The sequence below is a fragment of the Echinops telfairi genome, unplaced genomic scaffold (genome assembly GCF_000313985.2).
Source record: "Echinops telfairi isolate 266 unplaced genomic scaffold, ASM31398v2 ScPeMD7_3;HRSCAF=10, whole genome shotgun sequence".
In the NCBI taxonomy this organism is placed as follows: Eukaryota; Metazoa; Chordata; class Mammalia; order Afrosoricida; family Tenrecidae; genus Echinops; species Echinops telfairi.
Window position 1 is genome coordinate 29,166,033 of NW_022103899.1, and position 26,462 is coordinate 29,192,494.

General features: G+C 37.8%; 1 protein-coding gene across 28 annotated transcripts in view; it reads left to right on the forward strand.

Moving 5' to 3' along the window:
* Positions 1-26,462, forward strand: part of ABI2 (abl interactor 2) — a 113,607-nt gene that overhangs the window by 52,282 nt on the left and 34,863 nt on the right. For 3 of the 28 annotated variants that reach the window (XM_004701544.2, XM_045295589.1, XM_004701542.2), the window contains exons 3-8: positions 9,274-9,450; positions 11,119-11,136; positions 20,690-20,787; positions 23,630-23,776; positions 24,488-24,612; positions 25,978-26,160. In XM_004701544.2, the coding sequence (XP_004701601.1) occupies positions 9,274-9,450; positions 11,119-11,136; positions 20,690-20,787; positions 23,630-23,776; positions 24,488-24,612; positions 25,978-26,160 (748 nt within the window). The remainder of the gene's footprint in view (positions 1-9,273; positions 9,451-11,118; positions 11,137-20,689; positions 20,788-23,629; positions 23,777-24,487; positions 24,613-25,977; positions 26,161-26,462) is intronic. The other 25 variants (XM_045295527.1, XM_045295532.1, XM_045295592.1 and 22 more) reach the window with 13 other exon arrangements.

Genomic DNA, 26,462 nt, shown 5'->3' on the forward strand with positions numbered 1-26,462 from the left:
TGTTATGAGAGCCAAACAATGTGACCTCTCTAAGGCAGGCCTGTCTCTTCTCTCAACTGGTAAAAATGGCCAGTATTGGCTATATTTAGTTCATTAGACTTAGAAAAAAAGTCAGTCAACAGAGGTCAAACATCAACATACAGAATTTTATGAGTAGTGCGCCTCCCATCCTGTTGGGAGCTTGTGAGGACTTCCTAGGCCAGATGTTGAAGAAGTTAACAGGTCTTAAAGGATGTAGAAACTCCAAGTAATACTTCTCAAGTGTTAAGGATTAAAACGCAGGAAAAGGGGTAGAAGAGATCTCAGAAGTTCTCTCCTTGAGGCATTTTTCCCTTAAACATTTGTATGTATATCCTTGTTTAAAACTTTCATCTTTAAAAATAAGGAAACGCAATAGAAGGCTGTCATTATGTAATGATGCACAGTGTTGAATATATAGTTCCTAATTAATTTCATATGTGTAGTGTTAACATTCTTAAAAAAATGAATAAATGAAAATTACTCATTCAGGTTGTTAATGACTGATTTGTTTAATGAATGATTCATAATTTGAAGAATATTTGTTACTTAGATCAATAAATGCTTGTTTGAAACATTCCTATTAATAAAATGAGATATATTTAAAATCATCCAAATTAGTTGAGTTAATCCATTTTAACTGTTTGATTGCAGATGTTTTCCCACACTGATGGGCAGCTAACTGAGGTAGTGCTATCCAGTACAATCAGCTCTCAATTATCTGTGGTAATGGGAACCAACAGTGTATGGATAACCTTGGAACAAAGTACTTTCTATAGAAGTACCTTCTTATCTCCTGTGGCCTGAGCATGTGCTTGGGTTCTTGAGGGAGCAGTGGGAGAGGCTGGCAAAGGAGCTGGAATCAATACAGTCATCTCCAGGTGAAAAGAGGTGCCCTAGCGGAGCCTGGGTTTGGCACTGCGTGGCTGACGTGTCATGGGGAGAGCCTGAAGCATGGGAGATCAGCTTGACACTAGCGGTGAGGAGGAAGGGGAAATAAGGAGCTATGGGAAGTGAGATACACAAATCTTGTGCAGTTGCGGTGATATTTCTTCGTGTGGATTTTGGTTAATAGACTTGGTGGCAAACAACAGTAGTGTTTACAGAGCATACTTGGAATAGTTTAGTCTTCATTGTGTACTTGCTAAACAAACAGTTTACTTGCCACAGGTGAGTGATAATATAGAGCTCTGTTCTAAAGATGAGCAAGTTCACTGTCAGTGTAACTTTAGAAACTCAGGTATAGATTTGAAATGCTTTTTTATTCAATATCTTGCCCAGTACAAGTATCATTGCTGAACTTGTGCTTTGAAAGGTTAACTTACTGCCTTTTAACATTATGAGAATATAATGAAGATAAAGGCAGAGGTGGTTATTAGAAGCTATGAATTTGATTAAGGAAAAACATTGTACCCATGTCTTAAGTTTTGGAAAATGTTATAAGAGCTTTGCTAAAATTGTTTTAAAATTGGCAGTTGGCTGTGAGTTGATCATTGAAGCTTGGGCAGTAGTTATATGGAGTTATTTATATTACTGTCTAATTTGAATACTCTTATATTTTCTATTAGAGAAAGCATTTAAATTACTGGAGTAGTGAGTGGTTACTGAAAACCTAAGAATCTTCTGGACCAAATGTTACCTTCCTTACTTGTGGACTAGATTTTTTACTGTCCATTCTACTTCTCTGAAGTTATAGTTGATTCTGTCACCAGGCACACCTATAGTTCAACCTTGTGTGGTAGTGAGGTAGCCAAAATACAAATTATACGCTGATATCCCTAATCATGTTATCTTTATTATTAAACTTGTTTTAAACCAAGAATCTCCTCCATAGGTGTCACTAGGTATAATAACCTTGAGTCAACGCTTTTGAAAAGGTTAGAAGCAGCTGATATTTGGGAGTGACAGAATGACTAAGCTAATTTGTTATTTTTCCAGATCACTGGTTTCTGACTAGTGGTTGTGCTTTTCAGAGGACATTTGGCAATACCTGGAGACATTTTTGGTTGTCATGACTTGGAAGTGGGGTTTGCTATGGTTAACTACTGGTTGGAAGCCAGTGATGCTTTCCCACAGCCTGTAATGCTCAGGACAGCTCATTAGAACAAAGAATTATCCAGCCTGAAAGAAATGTTAGTGATGCCATGGCTAGCGCTCTTTTAATCTAGCCAGTGTACGGTACTTGGACTTTCTGTAGACATACGGCACTCTTAAGGACTATGTTTTAAAAATGTCATCGGTTTTTACTGAGAATTTATTTAAAAAGCAACAAAATGCTATTTTCCTTATAATTGCTTCAACAGACTCCTATTGTGACTACTGTGGTTATCTATATAGCAGGATTTTAGGTCAGGCACTGCTAGGCCTCCTACTTGGTTCTTTTTAAGAAGTTCTTTGCTTATCCTGGATGTTTTGCCTGCCCATATGAAATTGGTAATTAATTTTTTCCATTTCTTTAAAGGATTCACTTTGGATTTGAATTGGAAGTTTGCGTTTTAATTTAGTGCTGAGAAAGCCACTATTTTCCTGATAAAGCATATTTCGTTATAATTCATTATGTTTCGAATTTGCTTTCTCACCCAGGGAACTTAGAACTAAATTTATATAGCTAAAACAACGGTTTCTTCTCTAGGCTTAAAAGTTGTACCATCTTTTGCTTTGCCATATCGGTGGGTCTTCCTTTTGTCCTTACTGTTCATTGCCAGTGTGTGTGAATTAGTGTACCTGAAGAGTACATGAAAGTAATATATAAATGCCCTCAAATATCCAGACTGTCAGACCGCTATAAGATCAATGAGCAGATTTCTAATTTATGTTTTAATCTTTTTTTAAAGTCTCATGTTTTTCAAGCATTAAAAAAAATACATATATCTGTGAATGTTACTATATATTAGTACAAATAATCAGTGAGAACTCATCCCCTTTTGAATTTCGCAGGGTTCATTAGCATTTATAGTATGAACATTTGAAATTGATGTGAAATTCCAGTTAACTAGAAGCTTATAATTCTGTTAGCATTATTCAGATTTACATTTCTTTAATTTCAGTTTTAAATAAGTTAAGCAACTTCCTAAAAACTGAGGAAAGTGAAAATAGTGTCTCAGAAGAATTGCATTCTTTTATAAACTCCCTTTTATTGATAGGACAAAACAAGTTAAATATAAAAACAAGTGTCATATTTAGTTTATGTTTTAATTAATTCAGTTTAGGGGACACTTGATCATAAGTGTGAAATAGACATCCTGGCCCATGTTTTTTTTTATTTTTATTTTATTTTTTTTCTTTCTCTTTTTTAACATTTTATTAGGGGCTCATACAACTGTTATCCCAATCCATACACACATCAATTGTGTAAAGCGCATTTGTACATCGTTTCTCAAAACATTTTATCTCCATTTAAACCCCCGACATTAGGTCCTCATTTTTCCCCTCCCTCCCCGCTCCCCCCTCCCTCATGAGCCCTTGATAGTTTATAAATGGGTATTTTGTCATATTGTGCCCTGTCCAACGTCTCCCTTCATCCACTTTTCGGTTGTCTGTCCCCCAGGGAGGAGGTCACACACAGTTCCATGTAATCGGTTCCCTCTTTCCTACCCATTCTCCCTTTACCCTCCCTGTTTTGCCACTGGTCCTATAGGGCTCATCCGTCCTGGATTCCCTTTATTTTCAGTTCCTATCTGTACCAGTGTACCTCCTCTGGTCTAGCCAGACTTGCAAGATAGAATTCGAGTCATGGTAGTGCGAGCGGGGAGGAAACCTTTAGGAACTAGAGGAAGGTTGTATTTCTCATCATTGTTACATCGCACCCTGACTGGCTCATCTCCTCCCCGAGACCCCTCTGCAAGGGGATCTCCAGTGGCCTACTAATGGGCTTTGGATCTCCACTCCGCACTCCCCCCATCATTCACTATGGTAAGATTTTTTGTTCTGATGATGCCTTACACCTGATCCCTTTGACACCTCGTGGTTGCATAGCTGGCCCATCTTCTTAATGATTCAGAATAACTCATTAATAACTACTGAAAATGTAATTAATTTCTATTTAAGTAAATTCTAATATCATTACGATAGATTTATTTTTTCTGTTAGTCATCCCAATCAGTGAAAAGGAAATCAGGCCTCATAATTTTCCCAGCATACATAAGAAAAGTTCAGAAACTATAGTTGTCTTTAAAAGGAAAATTATAGGCTACACCCTTGCTTAGTCTTTGATTTGATGCTTGCCTTACATATGTATTAATTCTGAAACTTCACCCATTTTGTTGTTTGAAAGGTCTCTGAGCTGTAGAAACAGGGATCCCTGATGGGACGGTGGTTAAGCGCTGGACCGCTAACTGGACAGTCTGTGGTTTTGATTCCCGAGCTCTCCGTGAGAGAAAGACGCGGCAGTGCAGGCAGAGTCGCAGCCTTTGAAGCCAGTGCAGCGGCAGTTCTGCTCTGTCCAACAGGAATGCGATGAGTCAGGTCAACGCTGAAAGGGATGTTTTGTTTGGTTGGTTTTAGTTTAGTTGTAGAGAAATAGGCTTTGAATTCATATTTCCTTCACGGTAGGCAGTTTAAAAGGCTAAATGATTGACTGTCAGATTATCTTTTTGTTTCATTATATTACCTGGTCTCCTTTTAAATTTTATGTATACAGTGATACCTCGGTTGTCAAACGGGTCTAGGCTGAACTTTCTGCTACTTGAACAGCAAAGTTGTGTGTGTGTATGGATCTGCTCAATGTTTGTAATTTTGTTCAATAATCAAATTGAAAATCCAACTTGAAAAAAACGTGTGCAGGTTGAGAGTGAGTCCCAGGTCATGTCTCCTTGGTCACAGAGGAGTGATGTTCTCTCGCCGACAACAAATTTATAATGCTGGTGTTAATGTGTTAAAACATTCCCCTTTGTGCTTTTTTGTGCTCGTAGTTTGCAAAGAACACTGTAACTTTATTTTTATTGTGTTTTTATGTTTATTGTACTGTATTTATTGTGTTTAGATGTTTTAGGGGGCATTTCTACAACCCTTAGGTTAACTTTTTGTTAAGTCCTGCAAAATGAATTTATTAGTGTAATTTTGGGGCCTCAGAACCAATTACTTGGTTTTCCATGATCTCTTATGGGGAAATTATGTTCAATTCGTAAACTTTTTTTGATGTTTGGACATGACTTTGGAATGAATTGAGTTTGATAACCACGGTATCAAAATACACACACACATACATATTTATGGATATGTATGAAAGGGTGGCTGAGGAGGAGCTAGCAAAAAAAAAAAGTGTCCAATTGCTGCTCCGATGGTAGCTTGACATGCTGGTAAGAGGTGTGAAGATGTTTAGAGTCTTTCAAACTTTGACTGCAACCCATGTTTACATTGAATCTAGTGCACAGTTCACAGATATATATGTATATAAAAGATTTCCAGATATAGTGCTTGCTTTATAATGTATACAGGCTGTCTGGTATTTTAATTCTGTTGCATTTAAAATAATTGTGTTTACATCCCATAAGTTGCAAAAATACAGTTTTTAGTGTGTTTACATGTGTTTGTGGAGAAATTTACTGTACTATTAGGAAATAGAAGTCTTTAAAAATGCATTGTCATTTTCCACTAAATTATGTCCTATGTGAGCATTTAGTAAATACAATATTTTGCAAGCATGATGAAAATCACCTTGTGTTTTGATGAAATATAAGCAATTTTGTCAAAGCAAATGTAAGTTTCTCTGTGAAAAACTCATTTTTTACATTCTATCTATATCCTCCTTTGTCTTTTTTTTAATTGGAAAGAGAAAGCACAATTTAATAGGAGTATGCCTTTAAAAAAAAATATCCTCCTTTTTCATACAAAGCAAGCAAAGGTATGTCATCTACATGTAGCAGGTTGCTAACAAGTCTTCCTTCAATCCTGAACCACATCCTTCTTCATATAATCCAGCTTCTCTGATGATTTGCTCAGCACACCGATTGAATAAGTGGAGTGAGGTGCACACCTTTCCTGGTTTTAGACCATGCAGTAGTCCCTTGTTCTGTTCGCACAACTGCCGCTTGAGCCATGTACAGGTCTGCAAGAGCACAATGCAGTGTTCCGGAATTCCCAGTCTTCTCAGGGCTCTCCGTAGTTTGTGATGTTCCACACAGTCGTGTGCCTTGGGGTAGTCAAGAAAACATCATTCCGGGGTCCTCTGCCTTCAGCTCCGGTCCGTCTGACGTCAGCGATGGTATCCCGTGTTCCACGTCCTCCTCTCGATCCGCCCTAAACCTTGGGCAGCTCCCTGTCAGTGTACTGTTGTTGGAGGGTCTTCAGCAAAATTTTACTTGGATATATTAATACTATCTTTTAATTTGAACATTTTGTTAGGTCACCTTTCTTTGGAATGAGTACAAATATACATTTTTAGTTAATAATATACCAATATTAGACAACATAGAACATTACCACATCTATTAGAATGACTAAAATCCAAAAGACAAAAACACATGTTGATAAGGATGTGGAGCAATGAACTTTTCATTCATTGATGATGGGAATAGTACAGCCACTTTGGAAATACTGTTCAGCAATTCCCCCCCCCCCCCGCTCCCCCCCAGTAATTCTTAAAAAAGTAAACATTGGCTTACCATATCATCCAGAAAGTTTTATTCCTTAGATTTACCCAAATGAGGTGAAAACTTATGGCCACATAAAATTAGCACATGAATATTTATAGCAACTTTATTCATAATTATCCCGAATTAGAAGCAACTAAATGTCCTCCACTGGTGAATAAACAGGCAGTGGTATAGGCACACAATAAAAATATTATTCATCAATAAAAAGCTATCAAGCCACAAAAAGACACCGAGAACCTTAAATGCATACTGCTAAGCAAAACCAGTCACCCTGAAAAAGTGAAATATTCCTTGATTCCACCTCTATATGGAGTTTTGGAAAAACTAAAGCTGTAAACAGTGTGAAAAGATCTGTGATTGCCTGGGGCTCTAGGACAGTGGAGGTTTATGATTAGGTGCAAATGGCATTTTTCTTGGTGCCATGATTAACCTTCATCAAATTGGCTTCATGCACAACAGAATGAAACTCTGTTTAAGTCCTGCAACATCTTTCCTGATAGAGTTGTTCATCTGGTCTCGTTGACTTTCAGGAGATCACCAACTGTTTCTACTTAGCCCATCTCATTTTGGAAGCACTGCTGAAACCTGTTCACCATCATAGCAACACACAAGCCTCCAAAAACACACAGGTAGTACGCCTGCGCATAAGATGCACTGGCTGGGAGTTAAACTCAGATCTCACACCTGGTAGGTTCTACCCTGTTTCCCCCAAAATAAGACAGTGTCTTATATTAATTTTTGCTCCCCAAGATGCGCTAGTTCTTATTTTCAGGGGCTGTCTTATTTTTCCATGAAGAAGAATACACGGTACACATTTGCTTATTTTATTAAAAGAGACCTCACACTTCCTGTCTGCTCTGGCTGCGCTGCTGCCAGCAGTGAGCTGTGCAGCAGCGTCCACCGCTAAGGTCCAGAGTCCAGAGTTACGGTAGCTTAGGGGGGGTCTTATTTTCGGGGGGATGCCTTATATTTCAGTGAGAGGCAAAACAGTAAGTAGGTCTTATTTTCGGGGGATTTCTTACTTTGGGGGAAACAGGATACTTCTGAACCACCACTGCCCCTGAAGGTCATTTTCAGGGCAGTGGAACTGTTCTGCGTGATATGGTAATGGCAGACACACTGCATTATGAACCTGTCAAAGTTTATAGGACAGTACAACGCAAATTGTGAAGCCAGTAGGTGTCTCCAAAGATAGGCTTGGCGATCTACTTCCAAAGGTCATAGTCTTGAAAACTCAATGGGGCAGAAACCCTACTTCTGCACTTGAGGTTACCATGACCTGGAATTGACTTGATGGCCACTCACAGCCATGGAAACTGGGTCCTTGGGTTGTGCAAATTGTTAACACACTCCGCTGCTCATCAAAAGGGTTGGTAGTTGGATAGTTTGAGTCTAATAGAGATGCTTCAGAAGAAAGGCCTGGCAAATCTGCTTCCAAAAACCCAGCAACAGAAACCTTCAGTACACAGTTCTTCTTTGACACACATGAGGTCTCAAACTGATTTTTATGTAAATGAAGTTTCTCATAAAAAGTCTGTTTAACTTTATTCTAGTAATGTGGCACTGGGCGATGCCCACCACCCCAACACGATTGCTGGAGACAAACTGGGTGCATAAATAAATGTGGTGAAGAAAGCAGATGGTGCCCAGTTATTATAAGATACAGCATCTGGGGTCTTAATAGCTTGAAGCTAGACAAGTGGCCACCTAGCAGAGAAGTGACAAAGCCCACATGGAAGAAGCACACCAGCCTGTGTGATCATGAGGTGTTGATAGGAATGGATATCAGAAGTTCAAAAATAAACAGCCTCATCAAGGTGATGGAGAGGGGTCAAAGTGGAGACCCCAGAGCCCATCTGTGGATAATTGAATGCTTCCGTGCAGAGTGGCTGCACAAAGGAGAAAATGCATCCCGGGGCTAGTTTAACAAAACACAACACTCCTCTGGTTCTTTAATCCTTCCTCCCCTCACTATTATGATCTCAGTCCTATCTTGCAAATCTTGTTAGACCAGTGTACATACTGCAGCACAGACCAGAGCTTTCAATATACAGAATTCAGGAATGACAAACCCTCTCAGAATCAGTAATGGGAGTAATGATTCCAGGAGGACAGGGGAGGGAAAGGGGATGAAGAGGAATGGATAGCAATGATGGCAGAATTACCCCTTCAAAGGGGACTAATACCAGGATAGTAGGTGAAGGGATAAAATGGGCTGTGTAAGATATGTCTAGATCATAATACATAATAAGGGTTTTTGGGGGTGACAGGGTTGGGGAGGGAGGGGAAAAATGCTGATATCAAAGTAGCTCAAGAAGAAAAATAATGTTTAGAAATTGTTGTTGCTAATAATTGTATCTGTCCATGTGATATAATGGATGTATAGATTGTTATATGTAAGAGCCCCAATAAAATGATTTATTAAGAAAATAAGTGTTTAGAAACAAATTAAAAAATGGGTGGTGTGCCAGATTTGGCCGGTGAGCCATGGTTTGACAACTCCTGGTATAACTTAAAAATGGAGTAAAATCAGTAGTACATAAAGAGGAAAATTTAGCAATTATAATTGAAAATCTGGATAGCTATAGTGTCATTTATAGTGTCAATTTTCTGGATATTAGAGCTATACATTCTTGTATTGTGTTTATGTTATATTTTTCAGACAGTTGACATTCATAAAGAGAAAGTTGCAAGAAGAGAAATTGGTATTTTGACTACCAATAAAAACACTTCAAGGACACATAAAATTATTGCTCCAGCCAATCTTGAACGACCTGTGCGTTATATTAGAAAGCCTATTGACTATACAATTCTAGATGATATTGGACATGGGGTAAAGGTAGGTGTATTTTTTGTCAAGCTTTTAAAAACAGGAACCCTTAATGGTACTAACTCTAGGAAAGAAAACTTTCATCCTTCCTTTCTTAGAAGACTAAGACTGGGCCCACATGTGGCGCTGGATTCCTTGCCACTATTAACTGTTTTATCCCTTTTACCTTTTCGTAGTGCTGTTTTCTCAAGTTTGTTAATCATCTTTGGATGAATTGGCGTTTATTTAATCAGTTTTGATAATTCATCTAGGTGTGATTAGAAAGTGTGGTTTATCTTTCTAATTTTCTAATGGTTTAATATGACTAATTCTAAAATTTTGTCATGTTATCGAAGTATTTTTCGTATCAGAAATATATCAGATTTTTTGGCGTTAGTTTTCAGAAACAACATATATGAATAAACATGTATTTTGAATTTTTCTAGAAAATTTTCCCCCCAGGTTTTTGGGGTAAAAACACTGTAGCTCAAATATACAAATTAATGTTACCACTGCTTTTGAACCAGTATATATTTTAGCTCTTTTAAAAAATGTATTTGATTGTCTACTGTGTTTACAAGTTACCATAATCAAAACTAAGAGGCATAGAATTTTATTTAAATTGGTGTTTACATTTAAGAAACTATTCAGAGGTTCAGCTAGGTATTCAGTTATTTAAAATCCCATGTGATCAATAATTTGAAAGATAACAATTTACCAAATGTCACTTTGAGGGGGGGAAGAGTGCTTCCAAAAGTTTGTGAAAAAATGCGATTTAAAGAAATGGAATTTTTCCATGCACTGTTTAACATCCCACCCCCACTTTCATAAGCTGATAGCTGATTTATGATGTGAAAATTGTAATTTATACACCTAATTCTTATATAGTACATAATATTCTTGTATAATAATGAACACTTATAAGTATGTGTTACTTAATAATACTGACACATACTACACTATTAGACCTGGGAATCAGTTGAGATCTAAATTTAATGCAGATATAGGTTAAAGAAAAGATATAGTGCAAGTTTATTTTGCAAATCTCTTGTTCTTCCTAGAGTTTTGATATAAGAACTGTTATCTGAAATTTGATATTTAATGTTATCATTGATAACTATATTCATTGAAATTGGTATACTAATTCGAGCATGTTAAAATAGGATGTGTAATTGGGTGGATAATTAATAACTGAAATTTATGCTAACTTGGGGAAATCTTTGAGATTTATTCAAGGCCAACAGCTGCTAATGGAAAAATTTAGGGTGCTGAAGCACTGAGAACATAAAAACATCAGTGCTTGCCTACTTAATCAATAAGACAGTGTCCCCTCCCCCCAAATTCTTGTTTAAATCTTATTAGTAGTTTGGAACTCTGTTATTTAGTAGCTTGGAACTCTGTATGCCCTTCGTGATTGGATTTTTAGAGCTTAGGGGCCACCAATTTGAAGAAATTGTTAGTAAAACTACGTTTTTGATGTAAGCAGTGTCTCAGATAATTTCATCCAAAAGAACCTCCTGTCCATGATACATTCTGCTTTAACCACTCCTCCTGTGATCTACAGAAACATCATTTGTTAATGCTGAATGCTTAACTTGTGCTTTGTTTTTTTCTTTTCTCTTCACATCCTGAAATTCCAACTAACCTTTCAATGCTTTTTTTTCCTTACCCTTTTATTTGCTCCATTTATGCATTAAGTGGTTGCTTAGATTTAAGGTAAGAGATTCCAGGGCTGGATTTCCATTCTGTGTTCTTATGTAGAATATTACATATGGGGAGTGAAGATATATTTGGTACTTGACCTTTTTACAAAAACATTAAGTAATTCTTAAAATAATTTTTTGTGGTGCAGCTTTATGGTGTATATTCATGTTCTCTGAGGAGAGATTGTTGTTGTTTTTTCCTGTTTTGTTTCATTGAGCAATCCTTTGTATCTAGCACAGTGCCTGGCACTCATTAGGCACTAGTATAAATAATGAATTCATGGTTATGCGGTAAAACTAGTATGTTTTATGAAACAGAGATGCAAGTTACCCTGTCATAAAGTCTTACTATCAACTAAAGTTAGTCGTAGTTTTGTAAATGCAGAAATTTTGATGTAGCAGAAATTTTCTTATAACAACTGTGCTTCATTTAACCCTCCCCCTGTGTAATAGCCTTTTTATTCTATAAATGTTATGCTGCATTATGTACTTTGTAACCAGTGTATCATTATCTCTTGACATTTTAATAAATGTAAAGAATTGAGAAGAAGAAAATAGGTGTTTTTTTAAATTGCAGTATCATGTATCTTACAGAATTAATCTTTTTCAAATTTCTGTGTAAAATAAATACATTTCAATAAACTCACTTACTGCCATCATGTGTATCGAGACCCTATGGGACAGGTTAGAACTGCTCCTGTGGGTTTCTGAGACTATAACTCTTTATGGAAGTTGGAATCCTCATCTTTCTCCCACCAAGCAACTGGTGCTTTCAAACTGCTCACCTTGAGGTTCACAGCCCCATGTGTAACCACTATGCTATCAGGGCTCCTAAAATAGCATCTTAGTGAATTTATATTTACCGTACTTAGCAAGTGTTCTTTCTTTTTTTTAAAATAGCCACACTTATATGAATTTTCTTTCTTACATATATATTCTTTCCTTCTAATATCCATTATTTGCATGTCTCTACATAGAAAGTTATAGTCAGAAGACAAGAAAACAACTGAGTTCTTAACTAGTGTCTTAGTTTCCTAGGACTGTTGTGACAAAATACCACATAATGTATCAGAAATTTATTCTTAAAATTCTATAGGATAGAAGCTCCAACCTGGGTCCTAGCCATGTGGATTGCTTCTGAGGGCACTGAGAGAGGAGCTGCTTTATCCTCCTCCTTAGCTTCCTGCAGCAGCTGGAATTCCTTGGTGTTCATGGCGGTGGATGGATGTATCCTCATATGAAATCCTTTCCCCCTCTAGTTATCTTCCCTCTTTTTTATAACTATCGCTCAGACAGATTAGGATCTACTCTATTTCAATATGACCTCATTTAGCTGATAAGAGCTTCAGAAGTCATGTTCATAGGAACCAAGGGTTAGGACGTCAGCGTATCTTTTTGGTGTGGCACAGTTAAAGCCATAAGAACTAGTTGCACACCATGGTCACAAGAAGTTGATTAGGTTTGTAGGAGAGATGTCTGAATATTAACTGGAGCAAAGGTTCCAAACCCTCAGTCTTGGTGTGTGAAACTTCTCCATGTGGACTTTTAAGGAGACTTCTTTTGCTTAAAATAGGTAAGATTTCAATGAACTAGGTAAAAGGGGGCTGTGTGGCTACCCGGACTCTTTACTTACTAGAGTCTGTATTCAAATTTTGGCTATTGATGTGTTACCTACAACGTAATAAATTAATACAAAGATTAAAATACAGAGAAGGGTAAAATCCTTTCTCCCTAAATGTAGACCACTTTGTGTAAATTCCACTACTTGTTGCGTGTTTATTTTAAACACTGTTGTGATTTTTGACTCTCCTGTGTTCAGAATCTATTTCCATGTGGGAGATAGACCACACTGAGTAGAAATGAGAGTCTTCTGGAAGTATATGTTGAGGAAACATTCACACTTAGGTAAAGCCCTGAACATCTTTGCTCCTAGTACTTAGAGGCGCACTCTGGTTACTGAGACTGTATGGGCATTTCTGTTACTTGCTGGTAGAGGTGACTGTACCAGGCACGCACATTGAGTTGAAACTAGAATGTGCTAGTATGCCACCTTCCCAATTTTTCCCCTCTCCTTGTGAATGTTTTGGCCTTCTCTCTGAATCTGTGGCCCATAGTTACACTGGCTTTGGCTGAACACTCAAAGAAAACCTACCTATTTTAAGCAAAAGGAAATAAACCAAATTTTTCATCATTGTATGCTAGTGAGAAATATAAAATTAGTGGGTTTGAAAGGACGATTAATGAAAGAATAAAGTATTTAAGGTAGATATTAGAATGGAAGAACGTTAACATTGGAAGGGATTACAAATATAAACAAACTTTTGGTTTCTGAACTGAGCTTCTTAGAAATGTACAGATGCTGCCAAGTGCTGTAGAAATCTCGTGCAAGATAGAATTATCAATTCCTTATCATTATAACTTTTAAAGACCTTCTCCCCTTTCCTTTTATTGTGCTTTCTCTGGCTCTTGTTAAGCTCTTGGTGAGCTCTGTCTTTGCCGGCAGACTCAGATACCAACCATGACCTTTCAGATGGAGCCTAAACAGAACCATCATACTTTGGCACCAGACACATTGCAATTGAACCTGAAGAGACCTTACTTTAAAAAAAAATCATTTTATTGGGGGCTCATTCAACTCTTTATCACCATCCATCCATCCATCCATCCATCCATCCATCCATCCATCCAGTCAAGCACATTTACACATTGTTGCCATCATCATTCTCAAAACATTTGCTTTCTACTTGAGCCCTTGGTATCAAGGGCTCATTTTTCTCCTCCCTCCCTCCCTCCCTCACAAACCCTTGATAATCTATAAGTTATTATTTTTCCATGTCTTACACTGAGCAGTGTCTCCCTTCACCCATTTTTCTGTTGTCCATCCCCCAGGGAGGGGGTTATACGTAGATCCTTGTGATCAGTTCCCCCTTTTTACCCCTCTTTCCTACCACCCTCCCAGTATCGCCACTCTCACCACTGGTCCTGAGGGGTTTATCTGTCCTGGATTCCCTGTGTTTCCAGTTCCTGTCTGTACCAGTGTACATCCTTTGGAGTCCTCCTTTCTTAAACGTAGAATTATTCACATTTTATACATAACATGTTCTGGTGGTGGTTAGTGAGTCTTGCATCTGAAAGCTGAGTTAATTATTTCTTCAGTGAGCAGGGGAGAACACGTTTCAGACTTGAATTTACAAGACCTTTGGAAGCATGCGGTGATATAAAAGGCCCATGGATAAAAGGCCAACTTGAAGATGTTTTAATATATACCCAAGACCATATAAAAGTGGGCTATACCTTTATCAGTGAGGCCTTTTTGCTGCTCTTTATTTTAATGAGATGAGTTTTGAGACCCTGTTAATTAAGTCAGTGTGATACATTTGATAGGGATTTGCCTTTATTGAAAGCAGAATACTGCTTATAGTGTAACAGAGCTTCATACTTTGTAAATAAGCATATTTAATAAAATATCAGGGATTACTATAGCATTTATTCCAGTTAAACATTGCCCAGTCAGATTCTGAGTAAATATAATGGTGAAGGTCAAAGGGCTTACTTTATAGCTAGCTAATGAACATTTCTGAAAATTCTGTGATTTTGAAGACCTGTAATTTAACTACCTGTTTAAAGTAATTGTCATATCCTACTGAAGTACAGTAAATTGCCTCTTATGTGCCTGGTTTTCATGAAGAACTAATTCAAGAAAAACTAATAGCAGCAACCGTTGAAAGGTCTATTACCTATTTTCACTTATTCCAAAGCTGGAGCCATCAAATCTATTTAGACAAAAACTCGCTCACATCTCACTCCTGTGTCTTATTGATTGCTTGTCTTCTAAACCTTTCAACCAAAATTTTTATGTCTGTCCTAAAGTTATCCTCTAATTCCTGGACTCCACTTTGATTTCTTTCAGGAATTTTTGGGCTTTTTCATGCTAGCCCCAGTAACCAAAGCTATAACCATACTCATTGCCATCAAGTTGATTCTGACTCATAGTAACCTTATAGGACAGAGTAGAACTGTCCCTTGGGTTTCCAAGACTAAGTTTTTATGGGAGTAGAAAGCTTTCATCTTTATCCTGAGGAGCTACTGTTAGTTTCGAACTACTGATCTTTCGCTTAGTAACCCAATTTGTAATCCACTGTGCCCAGGGCTCCTAGCCCTCTTAAAGGAAGTGTAAAATCAAAGTGGGGGTGTACGGCTCTGTATTCTTCTAGGGTACCGTAGGGTTCTGCAGTCAATAGGACTAAGACGAAACAGTTCTAAGAGTGCGTGACCACAGCTTTGTTCACCAGCCTCGTGGCACAAAAACCACATGGTACACACATCTTCTACACTTGATCTTAGCCCAAAGGCTGACAAGCAATTTGTACACACATCTTCTTTCTCTTTGTGTACTAGAGGCTTCCAAAAGCGTGTGCAAAGTTCCCATTGTCTTTCAATCCTGTTTTTCGTGAACTTTTTGAAGCCCCTGATAACTATGTCTACCTCACTTTTAGCTTATTAATAGTCCAGCTCAGATTTTTGTTCTTGTGAATCCTTCTTTAGCTATTCCTTTATACATTGATAATCCCTTTTCCCCCCCCCCCCCCCCCATAGAATTTCCAGAAAATGTTTCCTTTTTCTTTTAAAAATAAGTCACAAACCTAGTGCCATCAAGCTGATTCCAACTTGTAGCAGCCCTTTGTAGGGGTTCTGAGTCTGTAAGTTTTTCTGGGAGCAAACTACCACTTTTCAAAATCCCAAGGAGCAGCCTGATGGGTTTGAACTTAGAGCCTTGTCGGGTCAGCACCCCAATACCTAACTCACAGTACTACCTGGGCTCTTATTTTTCAAAATGGTCTTATTTATTCAAAAACAGTATAAACTTTTAAAAGCAGAACTCCTTTGCAGCCCTTTGGGGGCCTCCTTTTCCCTTCCCCGTTGACTGGTGTCTGGTAGGTAGCTGGTAAATGGTGGCTATGTGCCGGTGTTACTGTCACATCTCCCATAGTTTGGTTCAGCATGTCCAGTAAATACTTGTCAGCAGCAGAGGTGATGTCTTCTGTGAATTAAAGGTACTTGCCTCGTTAGCTGAAGGGTAGAAGGATCCAGAAAGCTCAGAGACTTGTTGAGAATATTGGGTATCAAAGTTTAAGGAGGTATTGATTATATCAAAATAGATGGAACTGGAACGTGGGGAGCCCTGCAGAAAAAGATTAAGGCATATTAACTGGCCCGATGGATGATGTCAGCTGTACGCTCCACAAAGCCTGGGAGAACAGCCCACTCTCTGGTCCCAGGGGAAGGCCTCCAATCCCCGTGTGGCCCACCTTCCTCACCACAGGCCGTTGGGGAAGTGAACCGTGGGTGGGCATTACCCTTCACACCTAATGAAACACAGCTTCTTCTCGGGAGTGTTCTCTGATAGGAAAAAACCTAAAAGACCTTTTCTATTGTGTCTAATATTGCTTTACATAGTTCTCTATGATATCTTTCCCCTTTATGGACTCCCCTCGCCCCCCCAAAATCACTTGATAGGATTGTTGTTGTAATCAATTTTCATCCCATAGTCCCAAATAAAACCTTAAAACTGTGAATGAGTACTTTTACTCATGATTCCAGATCATTAATCACATTTTTGTGCTAAATCACAGTTCTCATGTTTGTAATTTTCAAAAATGTTTCAAGTGGGATTGGTATTAGGAAGTGGCTGCAGTGTTGCCTTGCTTTTTAAATTTGTGGTATACATACGTGTGTACACAAACAGACACACACACACAATTTAGTCATGTGTTTCGCTCATATCTTACTGATAAGAGCAGCATAACTACTGAGTAAATATTTTTAAAACACATTTTAGATTTGAAACAGTTTTTTTTCACATTCACTGTAATACAAAACCCACTTGTTTTCCTTTTATAAAGAAATGAAGTGTTCTTAATTGTTCCTGGGAGCCCAGCAGCATCGTGGTTAGATGTTGAGCTGCGGACCACGGGAGTTCCCGGGAGAAAGACGAGGCTCTCCAGTCCCCTAAGGAGTTAGGGTTTTAGAAGCTCACAGGGACAGTTTCTGTCTTGTCCTACAGGGTGACTGTGACTTGGGATTTTCTTGGTGGCATGAGCGTATAAAGCCTTGTATTTCCTCCTATTCACCTCCTTTTTCCTGTAACTTGAAAAGTTCCACCTACTGCTCTTGAGGCAATTCTAATTCAAGGCAACCCCTTGTTTTGCAGTCAAACTGCCCCAGAGGGTTTTCTTGGCTACAATCTTGAGAAAAGCAGATTATCTGACCTTTCTTCCATGATGTTGGTGGATGTATCAAACTGCCAACCTTTATGTCCAACCACCAACCATTTGTGCAGCCCAGGAACCTTTCCTGAAATTAGATGGCAGTCTGTATGTTCTGCATAACGTACTCATCTTACTTAGCATAGATAGAGACCCTTTCACAAGGGAAAATGCCTCGACAACACCGTAACTCCTCTGTTAGCGCCGTATAATGGTAGGTAGGTATGTAGAGAACACCAGTGAAGTTGAAACCAACTCACGGTGACATTGCATAAAACAGGACAAAATGCTGCCCGGTTATGCATTATCTACACGATCGCCAGGTGCCCAGTCCTTCACGTCAGCTGTCCTGCCAGTGAGGGGACGGTCCCTTCATTTACCTGGCCACCTGCTTCTTCAGATGTGATGTTCTTCCGCAGTGGTGATTTGTTCAAACCAAATGAGCGGACAGTACACTGGTGTACGTCTTAAGCTGATCATTGGCTCATAGGGGAAGTAGATCTGCAGGCTCTTCTTCCAAGTCTGTATAGTCTGGAAACTCTGCTGAAACCTGACCGTTGGGTAGGAGTTGGTAAGTATTTGAAGTACCAGTGACAGCTTCCAGCACAGTAATACACTAGCCACCGTAGCATGATAAAGCCCACAGGGAGTAGCAGGATAAAGATGGTACAGTACAGTTTGGACATCCGACTGGGATTCTGTTTTTTTTTTTTTTTTTCAGCTGTTCACATCTTTATTTTTATTTTTTTTAACATTTTATTAGGGGCTCATACAACTGTTATCCCAATCCATACACACATCAATTGTGTAAAGTGCATTTGTACATCGTTTCTCAAAACATTTTCTCTCCATTTAAACCCCCGACATTAGGTCCTCATTTTTCCCCTCCCTCCCTGATTCTGTTTTTTTTGCTGATTAAAAAAAATTAATTCTTCATCCAACCTCATTAGCCCAACAAATACAATTATTTGATGATTCTAAGATCACAAAATATATTGTTTTATTTAAATGTGTACCAGGTTTTAATTTATATATTGTTTGTATTATTTGGGGGTAGGTTTAAAAGACAGAAGATACTGCAATTTAAGCCAAAACATCTTACATACCAAATCCTAAAATCAGAATTGGAAGACTATTTTCAAATATTTCAGCTATTCCATGTATAGAATAAAATTACTTTGACTATTTTCTATCCCTGCTCCTTTTCCTTTCTGTTACTAGAAAATTGTTATAGTTTAGTGTTTAGTTTATCTATTACTTCTCCCTGAACAGTTCGAGTAACTTCAGGTTCCATGTTGTTAAAGGTTGAGCTTAAAGGACTTTGGTTACTACTTTAAAAAATATTTTGGTATCATAAATTAAATAGCTACAGTTTTAAAAAGCTATTGGCTATTTGTCATATTAGTTTAAAAAATTACTCCAATTGTGAATTGGTTTTTTAAAACTGGCATTTTACTTTTAAAATATGATCAGTATATAGGCAGTTCCTTGGTTATGAATATCTAGCGTCTGTATAACCTATAACTGCTGTACAAATCAACCCCCTAAAACCTATCATATTAAAATTTTCTGGTACATACAATGGTTCGTAATGACACATAGGTACTGCTTTGCACGCGCATCTTTATGCTAAAGATGTTTTAGTGATCTGGAAGTATTTTTTAAAGTGTTTTCCATGCATGAAATAATAGTCTATATACTGTATATACGAACTGTACCTACCTGTTCCAATGTATGTGCAAATTAGACCAAATGATAGATTGAGGACTGGGACCCGTTTGTAACCTGGGCACTGCCTATACCCTCTGCTTATTGTTGAGGGAGAGAGCAAGGATAAGTTAATCTTTCTTCTTCCTTGATAATCACTTTGTACTCATTGTTTAAAAACAACAAAAGGATTACAGATGAATGCTTCATGTACAAATATTGACATTTCAAAGGTACCATTTGTCATGAAAGATTGCTTTAACATCACACACAACGTGTTCACTGGCCTATTCGTTTGAAGTTGTTTCTTGATACACAAGGGAGCTTCAAAAAGTTTGTGGAAAAAGGGACTTAAAAAGATGATGGAATTTTCAAAAGAACCATTTGAAGCCTTCTCATCTGATTTCTTTGCTATCTAAATGACAATTAGGATTTTTTTTTGATATTTAAGAAATCCACCTAAGCCAGAGTTAGAGATCTTTTCAATACTGTGTACATGATCATGATTTGAGTTCTTGTCATTCACATTTTGAGATTATAAACATCTTCTGCTTTCAGTGCTTTAACGTATTGCACTTCCCTTTTTAAGTACAGTCTGAATAATACCCTAGACCCATTTCGGAGCTTTAAAATAGGGTCAGATGTGAAAACTTTATGTTGAACATTAAATTTAAACAATCACTCATCTCATACAGCTTGAAATGGTGAATGATTTGTGTTGTCTCCTTAAGAGATCCAGATTTCTAGAGCTGTTGTTATTAAATGTTGACAAACTCCTTGGTGGCATTTATTGTCCAGATTACTCATTTTTCCCTGCACTTGCCTTTTTGTATGGGGATAGACGAGTGAGCGGAATCATGGGTGAGTTTTGACTTAGAACTTTGTAGTATCTCTTTCATGCCTAAATTAACCTTCACTTTGGGCTTGAGAGGTCTGCTTCCCACTAGAGCTAGGACAATGCCATTGGCCCCTGTGCTGGCCACAGGGATGGGATACCTCAGCCCTAATTTTTCTAGTTCAGATGTTTAGGAACATGTTTTCAGGTAGGTGATTCCTTTTTAAGAGAATATTAAAGCAGATTTATTTATAATAAAAAAATAAAATTTTCCCTGTTATACAATTTAACTTTATGTCCATTAGTTATAGTGGACCATGTGCATATTGCATATTATTATTTGGGAAGCATCTTGTTTTAAATGGTTTACTTGCTATCAAAAAATAGGGAAGTGCTTAAATGCATTATTGCTTCTGAGTTACTTTTATTAAAATTAAAGTTTAAATAGTAATCCTATTTTTAATTGACTTTAATATCAAATAGTCTAACCAGTGATCTGTTGGTGTGATGGCCTAATGGCAAATAAAGTCTGTACACAAGTTTAAATGATTGGGAAAATCTCGTGTTAGGAAGAGAGAGTCCTTTGAGTACAACTGTAGAACGAGAGTAGAGTAGAAATTGCCTATGAAACGCATGGCCTCATACTTTTCCTGTTTAAGCCTTCCCTCTTCATTTGTTAAGTAGCATAGCACTGTTTCCCCAGAGTACCACATCATTTCACTGCATAGTTTAAGTTGAGGTTTCCTCAAAATTTCTAGGTGAGTACCCAGAATATGAAGATGGGTGGTCTGCCGCGTACAACACCTCCAACTCAGAAACCCCCCAGCCCCCCTTTGTCAGGGAAAGGGACACTTGGGTGAGTATGTAACTCAGTCATCATTAAAAACCATTTCATGTAGTAGTGTTGTATGAAAACTAAACACTACATATATTGAATTACTTTTGAATATTTGAAGACAACATTTTCTTCTGGGGATTATCTTTTTGTGTGTACCTTTCCCCTTTTCTGAGTCATTTGTACTTTAAAAGCTACTTGATTTGGAAATTGTTTTACTAATGAATTTTAAAGTTAAGGGATTATTCTGGTCCAGGTTCATGGCTTATTATAAATTGGCATCTAATTTTTAATTCCAAAATTTCCAGAAATTTTTTAGCCTTACTGCACTTGAACTTTATTCTTCTGAAGAAGGCTATTTAAATTATAAAATTCTGTGTAACCTGTGTTGGTAGAAGAATATTGAGCTTTAGTTTAAGGATGCAGAATTTTGGGCTCTGGATTTGGCTTTTAGCAAAAGTCAATTAATGAAGAAGCTTGCCTTTTCTATAAAGAAAGCCATGGTAGTTTATAGTGGTTTCTCATGATTGAGATTAGTGATCTAGTGGGTGTAGTACCTCCTGGAAGCCAGGTGGCTAAAATGATCTGGTTCTGTTGCTCACCCTGTGGTCCCGTGCAGTCAGCCTCTCTGCGGCTCAGTTTTTTCATCTGTAAAAGGGGGTAATACTGTCCTCTACCATTAAGGGACACTGCGCTACAAATTGGATTTTTAAAAGATGCCTAAGACAAAGACAAAAATGCTTTGAGAGCCATTGGCTTTATGTTCTGTGCTTGAAAGCTTTTCTCTAACAATCTTGTTTTTGGCCCCCTCACCAAAAAAAAACCTAACCTAGTGCTGCGGGTCAGGATAGGTCAGAAATGAGAGAAGATATAACAGAGAGGGTGATGTTGGAAGATGAATTGTAATTAGGATGGAGGGAGATAAAGGAACAAAATGAATTTCAGCCAGGAATAGGATGGATTTATTTGCTGTGGATAAAAAATTCTTAAGAAGCTAGTGGACTAAGTGACATTTGAACTTCAGGTTAGAAGGTAGCTGATATGGTAGAATATAATTGTTCTGTAGAGAGATCCAGAGGAAATGCTTGTTTTATTTTCCTGTGGAACAGGTATATTTCTCTCGCATGTAGTGACTAATAGATTTTGTTTGATTTTCATTCAAGACCGTAGCAAGATACATCACTGTAGTCTCTAGTGAAATATAATTTTCTATTCTCAGATTTTGAACATTTACTAATATGCCAATATTTGTTTTTCATGTTATTCACAAGAAGTCTGCAGGGCCTTTGGAGGCCAGAATTGCTGCACACAACAGGTTGATGGCCACAGCCTGGCTTTTCCGCGTAGTTTTTGCCGAGCCACTGTGTTATGTTCTCTGCCCTCGTTTACGGTTCTTTTGTTTGTTTACAGTTTTCTTATCATTGCCTTCACTGAACAACGCTCAGTTAGCAAAGATTGTTTCCTTAGATAAACAGAACATTTTTATTGTATAGGAAAAATGGTATGGAAATCAGATGTTTGGAAAAGAATTCATTTTCTATTTTACTGTTTTTAATATTTATAATTTCAGAGATGCCTAAACTTCTTTTTAGTATTATTAATTCAAAGTCTTAAAATTCCTTTTTCTTTCTTTGGCTCTATGTCACACCCAGTGTTCCTTACTAGTTCTTCATTACGCATTTATTCACGGAGACCTGGATGGTAGTGTAGTGGCCGTGGGGCCATTGAAAGTGAACGCTTCCAAAACGAAGGAGCTGTAACTCAAGTGACCCCGGAGAACAGCCTTTACAGGGGCCACGGGGCCTTTGGGAAGTGAATCAGTGGAAAATTCAAAAGTCCAGTGAGCAGCATCTCTTTGAGGAAAGAAAACGCACTAGTTTTCATATCTTGAGGTTCTAATTTTTCCTTTTTTGAAATCAGACTCATTAATTTTAATTGGCTATGTATTTATACTGTTAAATAGAATTCAGGAAACCTGAAGATAATTTTTCTGCATGTAATTCACCCAGGTAAACCATGTGTGTGCACACGGCACACATACATAGGGTGTGTGCAGTTTGAGGAAGCTCCATAGCACGTTATTGGGGTTACGACTTGGTATAGGAGAGCTGTTTTAGTGATCAGTAACGTTCCAGAGCGGATCTGGTTTCCTATCAGAATGCCTCTCTTACTCTTTTACTCTTCCTTTAAAAGGAAATTTTCGGAAGGTCTTGGGTGGTCTTATCGTTTTTTCTTTTAAATGTCAAACCATGAGGAAGGCAAGAGAAAAGAGGTGAAAGTGAGGGAGGTGAGGGAGAAGGTAAGGTTGTCAACTGGAAGGAGATTGGCTAAAATTGTGTATTTCTGTGTATTGGTAGAGTTTAATTTCTGTATTATATGGAAAGAGAAGTGAGTTCTAGCTGATACGGATGATCAGTATGGGAGTAGTAGAGCCAAATTCTGGATTTGTGTATAGCCTGTCTTTGAATTTGTTTGGTTATGAGGGAGATGTGTCCAGAAAATAAGTGGTGTGTTCATGCAGTGCAGTTGAGAGACTTCGACATACTATTAAGATAATTACTTTTAGTGGAAAACGTTAAGTGGTATGCTCTCTGAGAACGAATGAACAAAATTGCATTAGCACGGGGAAATGAGGTTGGAGACTTCAAAACAAAACAACAACAACAGAAAAAAACAATGCTCCTCAAAATCCTAATGGCGGAGAAGTAATGTTCAGGGAAACACTGACAATTGGTAGTTGGGTTATGTTAAAACACGTTTTCCTATCTTTGGCTACAAATTGTATTTCACTACTGGCAACTCTTTGAGTTCATTGTGCCGAAACTTGCCTAATCACACAATACATACGCTCTTCTTTTTGTAGGCGGCACTCCCCCTATCGCACACTGGAGCCAGTGCGCCCTCCAGTGGTACCAAACGATTACGTCCCTAGCCCAACCCGTAATCTGGCTCCCTCGCAGCAGAGCCCTGTGAGGACAGCTTCTGTGAATCAAAGAACTCGAACTTACAGGTATTTCTCTCCCGCAGCGCAAAATGTGATGGTCGTGGCACCATAATCTGTTCAGTTAGCGCGAGCTAAATCTCTTTCATTTTTCAAGGACTAAGCTCTTTTCCTCACTCTACTCCCCTAAACCTCATCTGATTCCACCTCTCTCTCCTCATGTTCTGATGCAACTTTGAACAGTTGGGAAGTTGAAAAAGGACAGACATATTAAAATGCAAACTCTTTCCAAGGTTTATAGTTTAGTTGACCTGCAAGAAAATCATGGACCAGATGTGGGAAATTTGAAGTTATTTTTTGGTGGAACTTTACAGATGAAAAACTATATACAATATAATATTAATGTGCGATAGTATATGAAGATATCATTATAAATTAGAATTAACTAAATCTGTTTAGGAAAATTACATTTTCATTTCAAAGAAACATCTTCAGATAGGCATTAAACTTGACTATAAGAAGGTAATATTTAAAATGTGTTGAGCCCCAACATTTATCATTTTTGTATTTGTATTTGTAGAGAAATTGTATTAAAGAAATTCTCATTTCTTTAATATTAATACTAGTATGTTAAGATATGGTCAAACACCATTTTATTAAATTCTTAAAAGTAGTAGACTTTTGAGTTCTCTCTACTGTAGCTATAATCATTTCAGAAATGTTGGGAAGTGAGGATACCTGACTATGAATATTCATGTTTTGGTGGCTCTTATCTCTTAGCAGCAGTGGGAGTAGTGGAGGAAGCCACCCCAGTAGTCGGAGCAGCAGTCGGGAGAACAGTGGAAGTGGGAGTGTAGGGGTTCCTATTGCTGTTCCTACCCCGTCTCCTCCCAGTGTCTTTCCAGGTAAAGCATTAACGGTACTTCATCTTCACCTCTTCTTTCTAAATTTGAATTCATTTTGAGTTTTACAGTGGACTTTCTTCATAATCATGACTTTTTTTTCCCTTCTAGGACTCCATAAATATTGGGCAATCTTTATACATATAGTGTTTTTAACCAAGTGATTTGTAAGTTTTTGTCTTCTGCATTTCTTATGTTAGTTGGTTTTATCCTTCGATGCTATGACTCAATTGGTGCTTGAGGTTCCAGGTACCATCTTGGTGTGAGTAACATTTAATTACTGCTAATACTGTGAACAGTGCATGCCTTTGGACACAATGAGAACTTAGTCTGAGAATCATCTTGCTGCACAAAGGACTAGCCAAATGTAAAAGTACACTCACTCCTCACTGATCGTCTATCTTATTATCTGACACTTCACATTTATGATAATGATAAAACAGCGCTATTCAACTATTGCATATGTTAATGATGTACACCTGGCAGTAAAGAAAGCTGAGGTGTAAAACCATCTTATGCTGGCTGTAATGGTTAAGGTTATATGTCAGTTTGATTAGGCCATAATTCATAGTGATTTGGCAGTTATGTAATGATGTCACTTGGCAGTTATATAAAGATGTGTTCATCTCCCATTAGTGATCTGATGTGATCCTTCATTTTCCTACAAGACTGATTTTTGCATCACTACCTGGTCTTTGGCATCTTTAATCATACCGATAAATGGGGAGGGGGTACAGTCTTAAATTCAGATGACTTTTGGAGCTTGGAGTCCAGGTCATAGTTCGCTCTCTCTCTCTCTCTCTCTCTCTCTCTCTCTCGTAGACAAACATGCTTATTTGATTTGAGGACACACAAAGTCTTAAAAGCATGACACAAATAAGGTTAGGATAGAATATTAAATGTTTAATATATTTGAAATAGCAAGGAAATATTTTTTTAATTCTGAGAAAGGTGTTTTTAAAAACTTGATAAAATGTGTTTATGCCTGGAATACATACTTATGTTCTGATATTTATAATTCAAATGGAATATTGTTACTTTTTAGTGTGTTATATCTAGTTTTGTATGCTGTGTACAGAATGTTATGCCTAATATAACAATATAAAGGGAACACTTTTCTTCCAGAGTAGCAGTTTTCAGGTAAAAAGAACTGTTTGTTTTTCATGAATTTTCCCCAGAGCATCTTGAATTATTTGCTGCATACCTAAGAATCCTTTAACCGAGCCTCATTCTTTTTTTTTCTTTTCAACATTCTCTTTTTAGTGCCAAGCACTGACTATCTAACCCTAAATTCTCGGTCCCCTTTTCTAACCCTGCCCAATGTTACAGTCGCTTCATTAATGCTGCTCTTACTCCTCTCTCCCTCAGCCCCTGCTGGCTCTGCCGGCACTCCTCCCCTTCCTGCCACTTCTGCATCTGCCCCCGCCCCCCTTGTTCCCGCTGCTGCCCCTTCCTCCACTGCCCCAGACGCTGCTGCTGGGGGGGCCCAGACCCTTGCTGATGGCTTCACTTCTCCAACTCCCCCTGTTGTTTCTTCCACTCCCCCCACAGGTGAGTGTTGGCCTAATCCTTAGCAGGCAAATTCACTCCTCTTTCTGTTCTCGTACTTGGAGCGCTGGCCTTATGATTTAAACTTTTAAACATTTTTTTGATGTGATTGTAATTCATATTAAGAAAGCATTTGAAAAGTAATATATTAACTATAAAATGACATGATTAAAAATTAGACTTTTTTGAGAAAATTTTGTGAGGGAACATTTCTGTATTTTTCCTGAAAGCCCACCACATGTTTGATTGCTCAAATTCCATTTAGTAGAGATTTGTAAATTAAATGCGGAGTCATCTTCTATCTG